We start from the raw sequence: 13250 nt of genomic DNA on the forward strand, positions 1-13250 counted from the left end.
TCTACCGAATGAACTGACGAATCTTAATTTTCTTATAAATCATCGCATAAACTTCATTTATGTCTCCCAAAATATAAAAAAAAATTTGCTATGTTCGACGGCAAATTGAATTTTTGTTTTATTGCTCCTAAAAAATATCTCCAGAAGAGGTCCAGATTAATTTCTTTTACTCTTCACCAGAAGATATTCTGGAGATGTACAGAAGAGACCAATAAAGTACGCCCCTGGTATCTTCCGTGAGAAGTGCGCAAGTGTGCAAATTACTTCCTGTTATTGGTACTGTACGAGATGGTGGGTGTAGATTCAAAGCAATTTTATCTTATTATTCCTTTTACATGCAACCTGTTTTTTTATGAAGACATGCCTGTGTATGAAATGCACAGTCGCATATTTATTTTCCAACTTCAATGTAATTTTTTTATTAAGACATACAATGGGAAACATTTCATTTCCTGATAAATGTTCTAACCGGAAGCATAGAGAAATGCCGATTTTCATGATACATTTTTGTGTGATTAATATGAGACAATTTTTCTTATTATCTCATGTTCTTTACCTTATTATAGGTAAACTCTGTGTACCTAAGACGATCTGGTGAAAATGGGGAGATACGAATGGGAAATCAATGACCATAACTTAGTCAAAGAACATTGTGATTTTTACCCTTTCAAGCACATTTCTGGTAACCAGACCGGAGTTTAAACCAGTTTGGGTACATTGGGGCGCTGGTTCGTCTTCTTGACCCTGACAATGACCTGAAGATCAATCTGCAGATATCGTTTCAGTTTTTTTCTGAGCCCAGTTGTTTTTCAGATTATCCTGAATTTAGCTTCCTCTACCATGCTAACATACTTCCTCATGTCCTTAGATGAGCAGCATCAACCCAACAATTGATGCAGGGGCAAAAGGGGAGATATTATGTGACTCATCAGTTTCTGCTCCACTAATGACAATTGTGATGTTACAGCTTTTAAAGTTCTTTGATGCGGTACTTTGAAAGCGTAAAAATACCTCTACAATGCTCTGAAATCCCAATTGTTAACAACCAAAAACTAGAAATGAAACAAGACTATAATTTATGGTAATAGGGTCTCACTACTTGAAAATGTCGTTTGCGCAAAATCTCCCCCCTGATCTGAAATAGCTGAGGGGACGATCTCCCCCTCTTTGAAGGTTTCAGAGGTTGGCAGGTATGAAATACATGTACATGAATATTAACTGCAACTTGATAATCTGAAGAAATTGCATATTGTTATTCTGAATTTTCTATATGTAACAATATCACTGCTGTACAACATGTACAAACATGTAAACAGAAGGTTGATAACTCTATCTTAATTTTACTTAAACCCATATTATATTGAACTCAGGACTAATATCCAGACCATTATTACATTAACCATACATATAGGGTTTTTCACTTAGGCAAGTCCATGAGTCCTGGACTCTTTGAAAATCTGTCGACTCATCATTTTCAAAACTGGTGAGTCCAAAGATGCATCAAAATTGTAAATTGTTGTATAAATTGAGCACTCATATCATATTATATCAAAAAATAAAAATAATCTAAATTTGATGTCATTTCCATGCTATATTTTGTGATGGAGACTGAAATGATGAATTATATGTCAATACAATTTCTTCTTCTCACTGTTGGACTCATCATGGCCAAAGACTCGCCTTCAAAAGTCCTTAGTGAGAACCCTGCATAAACATTTAACATGTAACTGGCAATAGTAATGACAAGTCTCAACACTTTAAACCTTAGCAGTGTTCTAGCCAGGATTTATGCGCAGAAGGGCACAGATTTTTCAAAATCACTGCAATCAGCAGGGATCTCCATGACCTGTTTTATGATGGCCAACGCCATCATTAAATTATATTTCGCCATTGTCAAAATTTGTTTTTGTTTCGCTAGTTGCTGCCATTTTTGTTAGCAATTATAATCAGTTGCATTTAATTGCATAACCCTTATTGTATCATAATTCAAAGGGTCCTCATGGTCCTCCTGATTACAGTTTTAAAGAGGGGTACAATGTATCTGCCTAAAGATTGCTAATCACTTGTACCGGTAGATTGACACACCTGACAGGAGAAACTTTATCAAGATAGATGATTAATTGCTTTATTTAATTACGTTTCAGCAAATGCTAATGAAAATTTAGATTAAAAAATAAATTTTAAATCTAGTTTCGAAGAAAAAAGTTTAGCAAGTCGAACACATGCTTTTATAATGAATTACGCAATCAGCATCCCCCTTTTTAAATGAGTACAAAATAAGACGTAAAACAGAACATGATTTCATGCCAAATAACACGAGTACAGCAATTATTGATAATATTGAATCACTTTACAAGTTTAAAAGTAAATACATGCAACTCGATAATCTGAATAAATTTTGTATCGTAATTCCAAATTCATTTCCTAGTTTACAACCAAAATAATACGTCCAGTTTTGATTCAGAAACGAAAGATGCATGTTGCATAGTCTATAACTATGATTGAAATTTGTAATTTAAAGTCATTAAAACCATTTAAGTTGTAAACGTTTGCCCTCCAAATATTTCTTCAATGTTTTACAAAACGGGTACAAAACTTCTTGTTGTTGATGCTGCAAATGTGATACCGGTTCATGACATTTGAATTCGAGAGTGAAAAAAAGGCCCCCCCTGCCCCAATTTTTAATTCCTTATCAATTACCATAATAGCAAGAAAGCGACTTGGGAACCTTAAGGACAGCTTGTGGTCATTCTTGACATTGGAATTGCTACAAGTGGCAATTAATGAAAATATTGGTTATTCTATAATGAAATAAATACAATAAGCCATATATCAGTCTGTTCACCATTCCTTACATAGAAATGGAGGAGTGAAATACTTTCAATCATGCCACGCTGTTTAAGAAGGGTTTTGTGAAAGTTCCTCCATCTTTCAGTTTTCATCCATGGAGATCCCTGATCAGGGCTAATTAACTCATTTCTTGTTTGTAAATTGTAAAGGCACACATTTATCATGTTATAAGATAAAAGATAACTAATAGTTTTTGAAAGAATTAATGTATTTTTGGGCTTGATATAGCCTTATCTGGAAATGTAATTGATTTTTTTTTTTGCATATAAATATGTTTTTTCCTAAAGAAAACAATGAACCATATTTAGCCGTGTATAGTACGCAGTTGTGTATAATACGCACCCCCTTTTCATCCCTCCAAAATCGTGGAAAAAAAATTTAAAAAAAAGGAAAAAAGGAAAAGAAATAATATAGAAAGGTAAAAAAAGAAGATTAAAAGTAAAAAAAAAAAATTAGAATGTTATTGAACAAAAGAAATTCGACCTCAAACATTTTCAAAGTTGGTTAGCAGTAATTAAAATTTAATGACTCTATAATCCGATATTTCCTTTTCATTGATCAATTTTAAATTACAAATAAAGAAATAAAATAAAAAACGACTTGAACATAAACAATAATGAAGAAAAAACGCTTTTTAATAATAAAAAAAAAAAAACGTCTATAGCTGTGTATAATACGCACCCCCTCTACCAACTACTTTTTGGGGGTAAAAAATGTGTACTATACACACCTACAGACGGTATGTATAGAGCAAAACCTTAGGAGATGAGGCATAAGGGAGACTAGGACACTGTTGTGAGCTGATGACTTGTGGTTCTCACAAAGTACTTGTTGATATGAAGAGGTTTCGATCTAGTCATAGATGTTGGAATGTCTCATGATTGTACATGTTTTAGAATCTGCTAATCGAAATTGTGGAATCTTGAGGAACACTTATGTAATTATTTGAACAGCACTTGCCATTATTAATTATACACTCGAAAAATAAATATTAGGTACGTTATGTAGAATTAAGCTGTCTTCCTTTAAAGTACCTGTTTTTTCTGCCTTTTATGCACATGTACTGTAAGAATGATGCTTACTTGTCTGATATTTTGAAATTGAAAATTTATAAGCACATGCTTATTATGTTTCAGTCTGCTACTTTGAAGCCTTACTTGAACGCCATTAAGCACACTCTTACAGCAGCCATTTGTGTCCAGAATTTCAACTCACAAGTTGTTGAACGTCACAACAAACCAGAAGTAGAAGTCAAGTAAGTAAAGTAATCTGTACTAGTCTACATGTTTGTAAATTACATATTTCCTCTAACATTTGATGGGTTGATAACAAAAATGTTTAGTGACTGAAGAAAAATTATACCTCCAAAGTGCCAGTCAGTGACACACTGTATTCCGCTCTCAAAGAATGAAATGAAACATCACTAAAATTAAAACAACAGGAATTATGTAATAATGACACGCTGTTCATTATTATATATACAATGTACATGTATAGACAGATAATAATAACACTAGTTAAACATATCATTTTAATTTCAGATCAAGTAAAGAACTTCTTCTTACACCAGTTGTAATAAGTAGAAATGAGAAAGAAAAAGTATTGATAGAAGGCTCAGTAAATTCTCTTAGAATTAGTATAGGTATCAAACAGGTAATTATAGCTAAGTGCCTACATCATAATTTGAATTAACAATGATAATATGATTGATTGTTGTTTGCTTAACATTTGGTAGTATATATGTTGTGTACAAATTGTAATGTTGTACAAATTATAATTTGTACAGAATTTTTGTACAAGTTATCAGTGTTTTATGAGCCGCTTAACACAAATGGATGATACAAGCACACAGTCTTTTGTTTCGCTTATTTCTGTCATATTTCTATGACTACATGATACAGTCTAATACTGAGCATCGAAATAAAAAACATTATAAGAACACGAATAGACTTTTTATGGATATGATTTTGGTGTAAGGAGAAAAAAAAAAACAGAATTTAAACGATTCAGGTGTCCTTATTTCCAGTTTAAAGACAGGGAGATTGCACTAAATGTTAGGTTGAAGTATATAAATTTGAATTTAAGACATTAAGCTGATTAATTTAAGAAGATAAACTTTTATCATCTGATGCAAAAAGGTATGTGCCAAAAAACTTATAACTTGTACAAAAACCCTGTACAAATTATAATTTGTACAAACTTACATCTTGTACACAACAGATACATTGTATTAGATGTTTTTAATTAAGGAGGAGGATAAGTTATTTGTAAATAAGGAATAAGTTGGATAGGGTCTGCAAATAAAGCTGCATAAGTAGATAAGGCTACATTTAACAGTAAGATAAGTAATAAAATTCTCTCCTAGGTACATGTAGCTACTCTCTGTCTTTTCTGTGCACCCTTCTGCCCTTAAAGTCCTCGCTGATGTATTTTTATTTTCTAAAAGAAAAACACTTTTCAGGGGTCACCACACAGGACACTTAAAGATTTTAAAGAGAAAAAACACTTCTGACACCCAAACAGGGAGACTTGTGGGACTAGTGAGGGATGGCCATAATGTTTTTCGTGTGATAAATTTGCCAGCATTGCACCCCATTATTGTAGGAGCCTTTTTCTTTCCCTTATTTTGTGATTTGAACAAGGATTTTTCTATTAATAATTTATAATTCTTGGTCTGAATGAACTGGTAAAGGTGTTAAAAAATAATGCATTTATTTTGTTTGATCTCAAAGCTAATTTAAAATGAGCCTGTCTAGATTTGCTCACATTTGGGATAAATAATATTTTTATGCCCCCGACGTAGCAGAGAGGGCATTAAGTTTTACCCTTGTCTGTCTGTACGTACAAATGTACATGTAGGTCCCAAAATTGGTTTCCGTTCTCTAACTTGAGTTTGCCTCAACCGAATGTTATGAAACTTATACACAAAACACAGATCAAGTTTGAATTTTGGTGGCGTCACTTTAAACGTTCAAGAGTTATGCCCCTTTATAAATGGAAAAATTGCAAAAATTTTAGTTTCCGTTCTCTAACTTAAGTTTGCCTCAACCAAATGTTATGAAACTTATACACAATGCTTATTATCACAAAACACAGATCAAGTTTGAATTTTGGTGGCGTCACTTTAACCGTTCTAGAGTAATGCCCCTTTAAAAATTGAAAAATTGCTAAATTTTTAGTTTCCGTTCTCTAACATAAGTTTGCCTCAACCAAATGTTATTAAACTTAAACACAATGCTTATTACCACAAAGCACAGATCAAGTTTGAATTTTGATGGCGTCACTTTAACTCTTCTAGAGTTATGCCCCTTTATAAATGGAAAAATTGCAAAATTTTTATTTTCTTCTAAATATCAAGTTATTTATAAAATTGGAGTTATCTTCCTTTGTCCATGATTATGGTTGAATCAACTACAATCATTGCTTAATACAATGCAATGTTTAATTTTGACTTCCACTGATAAAACACAGATCAAGTTGAATTTGGGTAGTGTCACTTTAACCATTATTGAGTTATGCCCCTTTATAAATCGAAAGATTGCAAAATTTTTATCTTCCATTCTTTAACTTTAGTTTGCCCCAACCAAGCATTATGAAACCTATACACAATATTCATTACCACAAAACTTAAGATCAAGCACAAATTTTTTGTTTCCGTTTTCTAACTTTAGTTTGCCTCAACCAAATGTTATGAAACTTATACACAATGCTTATTACTACATAATACAGATTAAGTACGAAATTTGGTGGTGACACTTTTACCATTCTTGAGTTATGTCCCTTTATAAACATACAAATTGCTGAATTTTTCGTTTCCGTTTGTCTCAATCAAATGTTATAAAACTTATACACAACTGTCTAGAGTTATGCGTGTTTACAAATAGAAAAATTGCTGAATTTTTAGTTTCTGTTCTGTACTTAAGTTAGCCTCAACCAAATGTTATGAGATTTACACACAATGCTTATTACCACAAAACTCAGATCAAGTTCAAATTTGGGTAGCGTCACTTTTACCGTTCTTCAGTTATGTCCCTTTATAACTATATTTGTAATAAATAAAACTAAAACCAAAGAGTACTGTTTTCGATCCAAAAAAATGTCATTTTAACTACTGAAAAAAGATTTATATCATCAATAGATACTATTGCCAGTTAATAAAAATCAATTTTGTTAATGATATTTAATAGAATCACTGTGGATCCCAATAAATTGAAACAAGTAAGCTTTCACCAGGTTGTGAAAATTTATCTACTGATAACGATGAAAACTAAATTCCAATATATGTACCCATATACTTGTTAAGTAACATTTATAGAAATGATGACAGTTGCTATTTATATATTACCTTAATACAGTGTATATTGCATTGTTTTAAGCATGATATATATTGAAGTGTATATTTTGACAGGCTGATGATATAGAAAAAATCTTGTGTCACAAATTCACCCGATTTATGATGCAAAGAGCAGAAAATTTTGTTATTCTTAGGAGAAAACCTGTAGAGGTAAGAAAAACCTGATTATATTAGTTTGAATAATATAGATGTTCTAGGAAACATTTTTGAAAATTAAATGAGGCTTGTCATTAAAGTGTGTTAAAAATTAAAGTTCAAGATCTAAGTTGCAACATTGGAAGTGGACTGCAATGATTAGTTTAAATTCATAAGCTCAAAGAAAGCTGATATAAAAAGTCCAGTGCAAAAGTTATGCTTTATATTGTTTCACTTGGAAAATCTTTTTAAAAAACTGTCATTGCAGACTTGAATAGAATTGGCTTTGTTATTTTTGTATTGTACATGCACATTCACAAGCATATGTCTTTTGACCATGGTTTCTAGTATTTGTCCTGACGAAATTGAAAAAACAAGACTACAGTGTGCTGTTTCCAGCAGCGTCAACAATGTATTAGTTTCTGTTTAGGTCAGTTTAAGGGGAACTACTAGTGGTAGGTCAATGATATTGGTATGTAGATGAATTAGCATTGGCAAATCTCATTTCCAGAGAGATAATCTGCCCTGCTCCTCAGTCATGGTCTAATGGCTTTTAATGTTTTGCATAGTTTACATGTCAAGGTTTGTGATTAGGTATTTATATAGGAATTGTATTTGAAATATATTTTGGATTAACTTCTCGCTGACAATAAATTATTTTGAGCAATGCTTGTGCTCTGTGGTATTATAAAATAATTTTCCCAAAATGTGCTTAGTTTACGCTAGAACCTGGTATTTTGCTGCATTTAACTTATCTTTGAATATTTCAGTTGAATGTTTTGTTTTATGTTTCAGGGGTATGATATAAGTTTTCTTGTAACGAATGTACATACAGAAGAAATGTTTAAGCATAAACTTGTAGACTTTATAATTCATTTTATGGAAGAAATAGACAAGGAAATTAGTGAAATGAAGATAGCCCTTAATTCTAGAGCTAGATTAAGTGCTGAGGAGTTCCTAAAACGATTCTGATTCAGTCTTTTATTTTATAAATGGTAGGTACAAGTCATGTAATAAATGCATAAAAGAAAATAATTGTTTCCTCATGTCCATACAACAAGGTGTAATCTTAAAGTACTGGTACACAGGGAAATTTCACTCACATGAATGGAGATTCACGTCAATCTCCCTTGAAATTCATGTGAATTTCACCTCAAATGAGCCTATACGTGAAAATCACATGAATTTTTGTCATGTCAAAGTAAAGTTATTCTAATAACATCTAAATTTTCAAATTTAATTAAAGTCATGAAAATACCAAACTTTATTTTTGTATAGTTCATGTGATATTCACTTGTGATTCATGTGGTTCTCAATTCACATGAAAATTTCACGTGAGTTTCACGTTAAAGCTCATTTGAGGTGAATTTCATTGAAGATACATGTGAATTTCACACGAGCAAATTTTGCCTGTGTACTTAAATTTTAAATACGTTTTCGTAAATATAAATATTTTCTTGGTTATGAAATAAACATATGAAACTTTATATATAAGAGCAAAAGAAAATTACTAAAAAGAATAAAACGTTCAAAAATTGCAATCTGCAGTCCACTATCAGAATGCTAATATTAAGTAGATTTTAAAAGAACAGTTATCCATTTATCAAATAGCTACCATTGGAAAGTCAAACAAATTTCTTTTTATGTCGGCCTATAAGTACAAATATGCAGTATTTCAACCTACATTTCAGGTAAAATCTAGCAGCTAAAATCTCTATCTTTGCTAAAACTTGTTTAAAATGAGACACAATAATCTTTGGTATTTTTATAAACAGAAAGCCAATTACACTACACTCATGACATTGTTTTATATTGATGGTATATTTTAAAACTGATTTTATTTTCTGTTTTCAGATAGAAAATGGTGCAGCAAATACATTTTTAAAACCATTCCTTTATGGATACTTGTTCAGAAGAAAGATTAAAGCATGTCTCCTAGATGTATATTCTGTGAAAGCTTATAAGGAAATTGTACAATGAACACAGAAATTTTATTGTTAAGCATGTAAATTGGGGTTAAAAAATTGATAGATAGACAATTCTTGATTAAGTTTGAATTCCATTAATACAATCAGACTTTTTAAAATGATCTATGGGTATTTCTGGTGTGCATCGTCATTTAATTTTCATTTGTTTTTGTATTGTAATACAACACTGCTGTTCAATGGTGAATTACTATTTCTGAAAAAAGAAACTGCAAATTTGTACTTTATTATGTAATTAAATTTGTGGATTATTTCAAGAAGTACAAATAATAAATTTACATTTTGCAGTCAGATATGATTTAAACCATAAAACATCGAAGATTTTAAGTGGTTAGGAATAACAGTATATGATTTTGGGGGTAGATCTATGTTACTAGGAAGACTGTGCTACAGTTTTATATATAAATATTTTCAGTAACAAAAATAGAGAGGGAATTCTGATTTTAAGCACTTCTGTTTACTTAATGACTGATTGTTATTTTTAAACATATTTTTGCAAAATGTTTTGAAAATTTCCACCTTGTTTTGAAACTTTTTATTACTATAATGTTATTGTAAAACATGAAGATATTATTTTTACACTGCCTTAAGCACAACCACATGACTACTCAAAAACACTCAGATTGTTAAAAAATTGAAATACTTGTTTAGCTGTAATTTTGTATGCATTCCATGTGTGGGAAGGGGTTTCCATCCTAATTTTCCAAAATTTTTGCATGATTTTAAAAAAGAAAATCTGGCAATGGGGCTCCATACCTTAGACCCCTTCTCTTGATCTGCAAAAATGTTCACAAAAATATTTCTCAAATGCCCCTCATACTTCCCTAACTACCTGGCTGTAAAATAACACCTTTCAGTGAGGAAATCAGACAAGTCCAAAGGGGACTATTAAACACAAACTTATTTATACTTAAAAAATCTTTCAACAAAATAAAAAAAAATTAATCCTTGAGATGCAAATTCTTAGTATCTTTTGATGTGAACTGTTGTAAATAAGGTTTTTACCATGAATGCAGCAGTATCAGTTAATGTGAGCAAGACTTGCGTCAAATTGTTTTCCCAATATCTTAAAATAGCTGATTATTTTAAATTTACAAAATAAAAGATTGCATGCTTATTTCCATGTTATTGAATAGGGTAAGTATGCATTACAATTAATAACATTTAACAACCAATATTTAGACCTTTTTACAAGGACTAAAAACAACATTTACCATTTTTTGCATTTATAATATTAGAGTTTTTTTCAGTTGTAAGACCTAAAATGTGAATATATTTTTCTGGGTGAACAATATATGGCTTTCTTCTTTCACAGAGCTTTATATATTCAATGGTGATAACATTCAATTAAATGCAGTGGCATAAGTTCATTTGCTTTCACTTTTTTGTTGTTACATTCCAGCCACTTAGGCTGAAAAAAAAGTTGTATTGTAGTAAATTCTTCTTTAGTTCTGAAATAGTCTGAACCCATTCAAGAATGGTGCTAAATTAAACTGAAATTGGGTATCTGACATAAGAAAACAATATTTTACATGCATTTTCACAGCTTTCTAAATTGTGTACTTTAATAGATGATTGCTTATTAAAAGCTTCTGTCATTGCATATAAAGGCAGTTTTTTTTAGGAAAAGTAGCTTGTAGCATTTTCAAGATTTAATAGTTTGGGAAGGGGGAGGGCTTCGCTAATGAAGTTTAGGTAACATCTTTAATCTGTCTCAGTATTATTTTGTATATAATTTTTTATATCTGTGGACAATATTTGTGACAGAATCAGAACTTAAGAAAAGTGACTTGGAAGAAGTTTGTTGGCCAAAACCAGGTGCTACAGTTTAACACCTAAATTCTTTACATTGGTTTTCCCTTCAAAATAATATTGACATATTTGATAATGATGTTCATTAATATGCTTCTTTCTATCTATTAAAGTTTCCTTTATGTACCAATATGTGTTAGTTTTGGTAAATGATAGACACTACTATTAGTGTTACATTTGATATGAATTATGGTTCAGTCTCCATGCTATAGAAAAATTTCAAATAAAATACTATCATGAATATCAAAGCTGTGTAATTTTATAAAAGAATTCTATAAACATGTAATCATTTTGTACATATATTTATACTTATAAAGGGTATATTATAAATTATATGCCTAGCAATAAACAAAATCTATAAAAAGTTTATTCTGTTGTTATGCATTTCTAACCATATTACCTGATATATGTACACTTCCACCTATGAAGAGCATTTCAAACAAGACTCTGAAAATAATGTTTGCTTATTTAACTGCATCCTCTTATCAGAAGTTCCATTCAGTAGAACAAAAAGAAAAGGTAGATTTGGGTGTTATGCCATAAATATGTATAATTGTATATGCTACTAGTTTTTGTCCTTATAGAAATGAATGAAATCATCAGAGGGAATGCTTCATGTCCTAGGATACCTCCACCAATAAAAATTGACCGTAACCAAATAGCACAAAAGTGCTGAAAGTGACATTAAACACCAATCAATCACTCATATCCTAGCTCTTAATTTTATAGTTTAACGTGAATGAGGTGTCTGTGAATGGTGCATGTTTTGTCTTTCCTTGTATTGCAAACAGCAACCCCCTATCAAGGATGTTGTGATATAAATATTGCAGGGTGATTTTTTTATATCTTAACCCTTCCCATCTGGATCACTGGACTATCAAAAGTTACTTAAAAGAACATACATTTAACCTTTGAACATGTTGAATAATTCTATAAGGTGAACTAACACCTACAGTGATGATTGTGCGGTAGGGCAGTAAACGAGTCGTGTATGAATAATGAATAAGATATGATATAATAAATTCATGTAAGTTCCTGAATACCATATGCATAGGGAGAAATAAGCTCCCACTGCAGCTGCTGCTGGAATGATGAACAGATACAGTGTCAAAATGGAAAATTGAAATCCTTTCATTGTACAGCTTAGTTCTCAACTTACCGGTACTCTCAATTTCAATTTTAGGTATAAGTCAATGTCATATGCATAAACCATATTGCTCTTTCATAAAAGTTTTGAGGGCAGTTTCCCTAGATTAGTCACTACCTGTTGTATCCTTTGTTTCAAGTTCAATGGGATACATGCTAACAGTCAACAAACTGAGACACTTAGGACATCATCTATATCACAGATCGTTTCTTTTCATTCATATTGAGATCTAGCTACATAGGCGGATCCTGGGGGGCCCGGCCCCCCCCCCCCTTTCGTGGGAAAAGTTTGGTTGATTATATAGGGAATCACTGAAGCATGACTGGAGCCCCCCCCCCCCCCTTTTTAGGTCAATCAGCGGGCCCCCCTTATGAAAAGTTCTGGATCCGCCACTGAGCTAGCTATATGGTGAAAAGAGGAGACCAGAATGTTCCCATAGAAATGCTGCTAAAACTTATCAAACACTATATGTTGTCTCTAAAAAAACAAAGCATCTTGATGATAACAGATCTTTTTAAGATCAGATAACATTTTTGACAACGGTAGTGTAATGAAAGTTAGAGGACATGTCTTGCAATATATTGCATTGAAATATTAGAAATATGTGTAGTCAATAAGTATACAATGAATCGTCTATGTAAAAAATGTTAAATATACAGGCGCCAATATATTAACTTCGTGAATTGATGTATGAAGTATTCACATGACAAATGGTTGAATCCCTTACTTTGAAAAAAATACCACTTTGCATTATTAGGTCATATCTTTCAGCAACAACACAATGGTCAACATTTTTTCTGATAACTCTTAACGATTAAGCCTGTTTCCAAACATAAGTTCCAGTTTGAGTAAAGTATAAGTATTGTATTTTTGATGATATTTCCATATTGATTTTGATTCAGTCAAGACAACAGGCAATATCGTTCTCTGAGAAGTAATTGTCCGTTTGGCTGTGTGATGTACAAAT

General features: G+C 31.5%; 1 protein-coding gene across 1 annotated transcript; it reads left to right on the top strand.

Moving 5' to 3' along the window:
* Window positions 1-246: 246 nt before the first annotated feature.
* Window positions 247-11505, top strand: LOC127729698 (actin-related protein 2/3 complex subunit 4). Its single transcript, XM_052237545.1, has 6 exons — window positions 247-291; window positions 3987-4105; window positions 4392-4503; window positions 7259-7354; window positions 8135-8334; window positions 9194-11505. Exons 1-5 carry the CDS (start codon window positions 289-291, stop codon window positions 8309-8311), a joined length of 507 nt encoding a protein of 168 aa, XP_052093505.1. The 5' UTR covers window positions 247-288; the 3' UTR covers window positions 8312-8334; window positions 9194-11505.
* The last annotated feature ends 1745 nt before the right edge of the window (window positions 11506-13250 follow it).

This window comes from Mytilus californianus, unplaced genomic scaffold (assembly GCF_021869535.1).
Source record: "Mytilus californianus isolate M0D057914Y unplaced genomic scaffold, xbMytCali1.0.p SCAF_1, whole genome shotgun sequence".
In the NCBI taxonomy this organism is placed as follows: domain Eukaryota; kingdom Metazoa; phylum Mollusca; class Bivalvia; order Mytilida; family Mytilidae; genus Mytilus; species Mytilus californianus.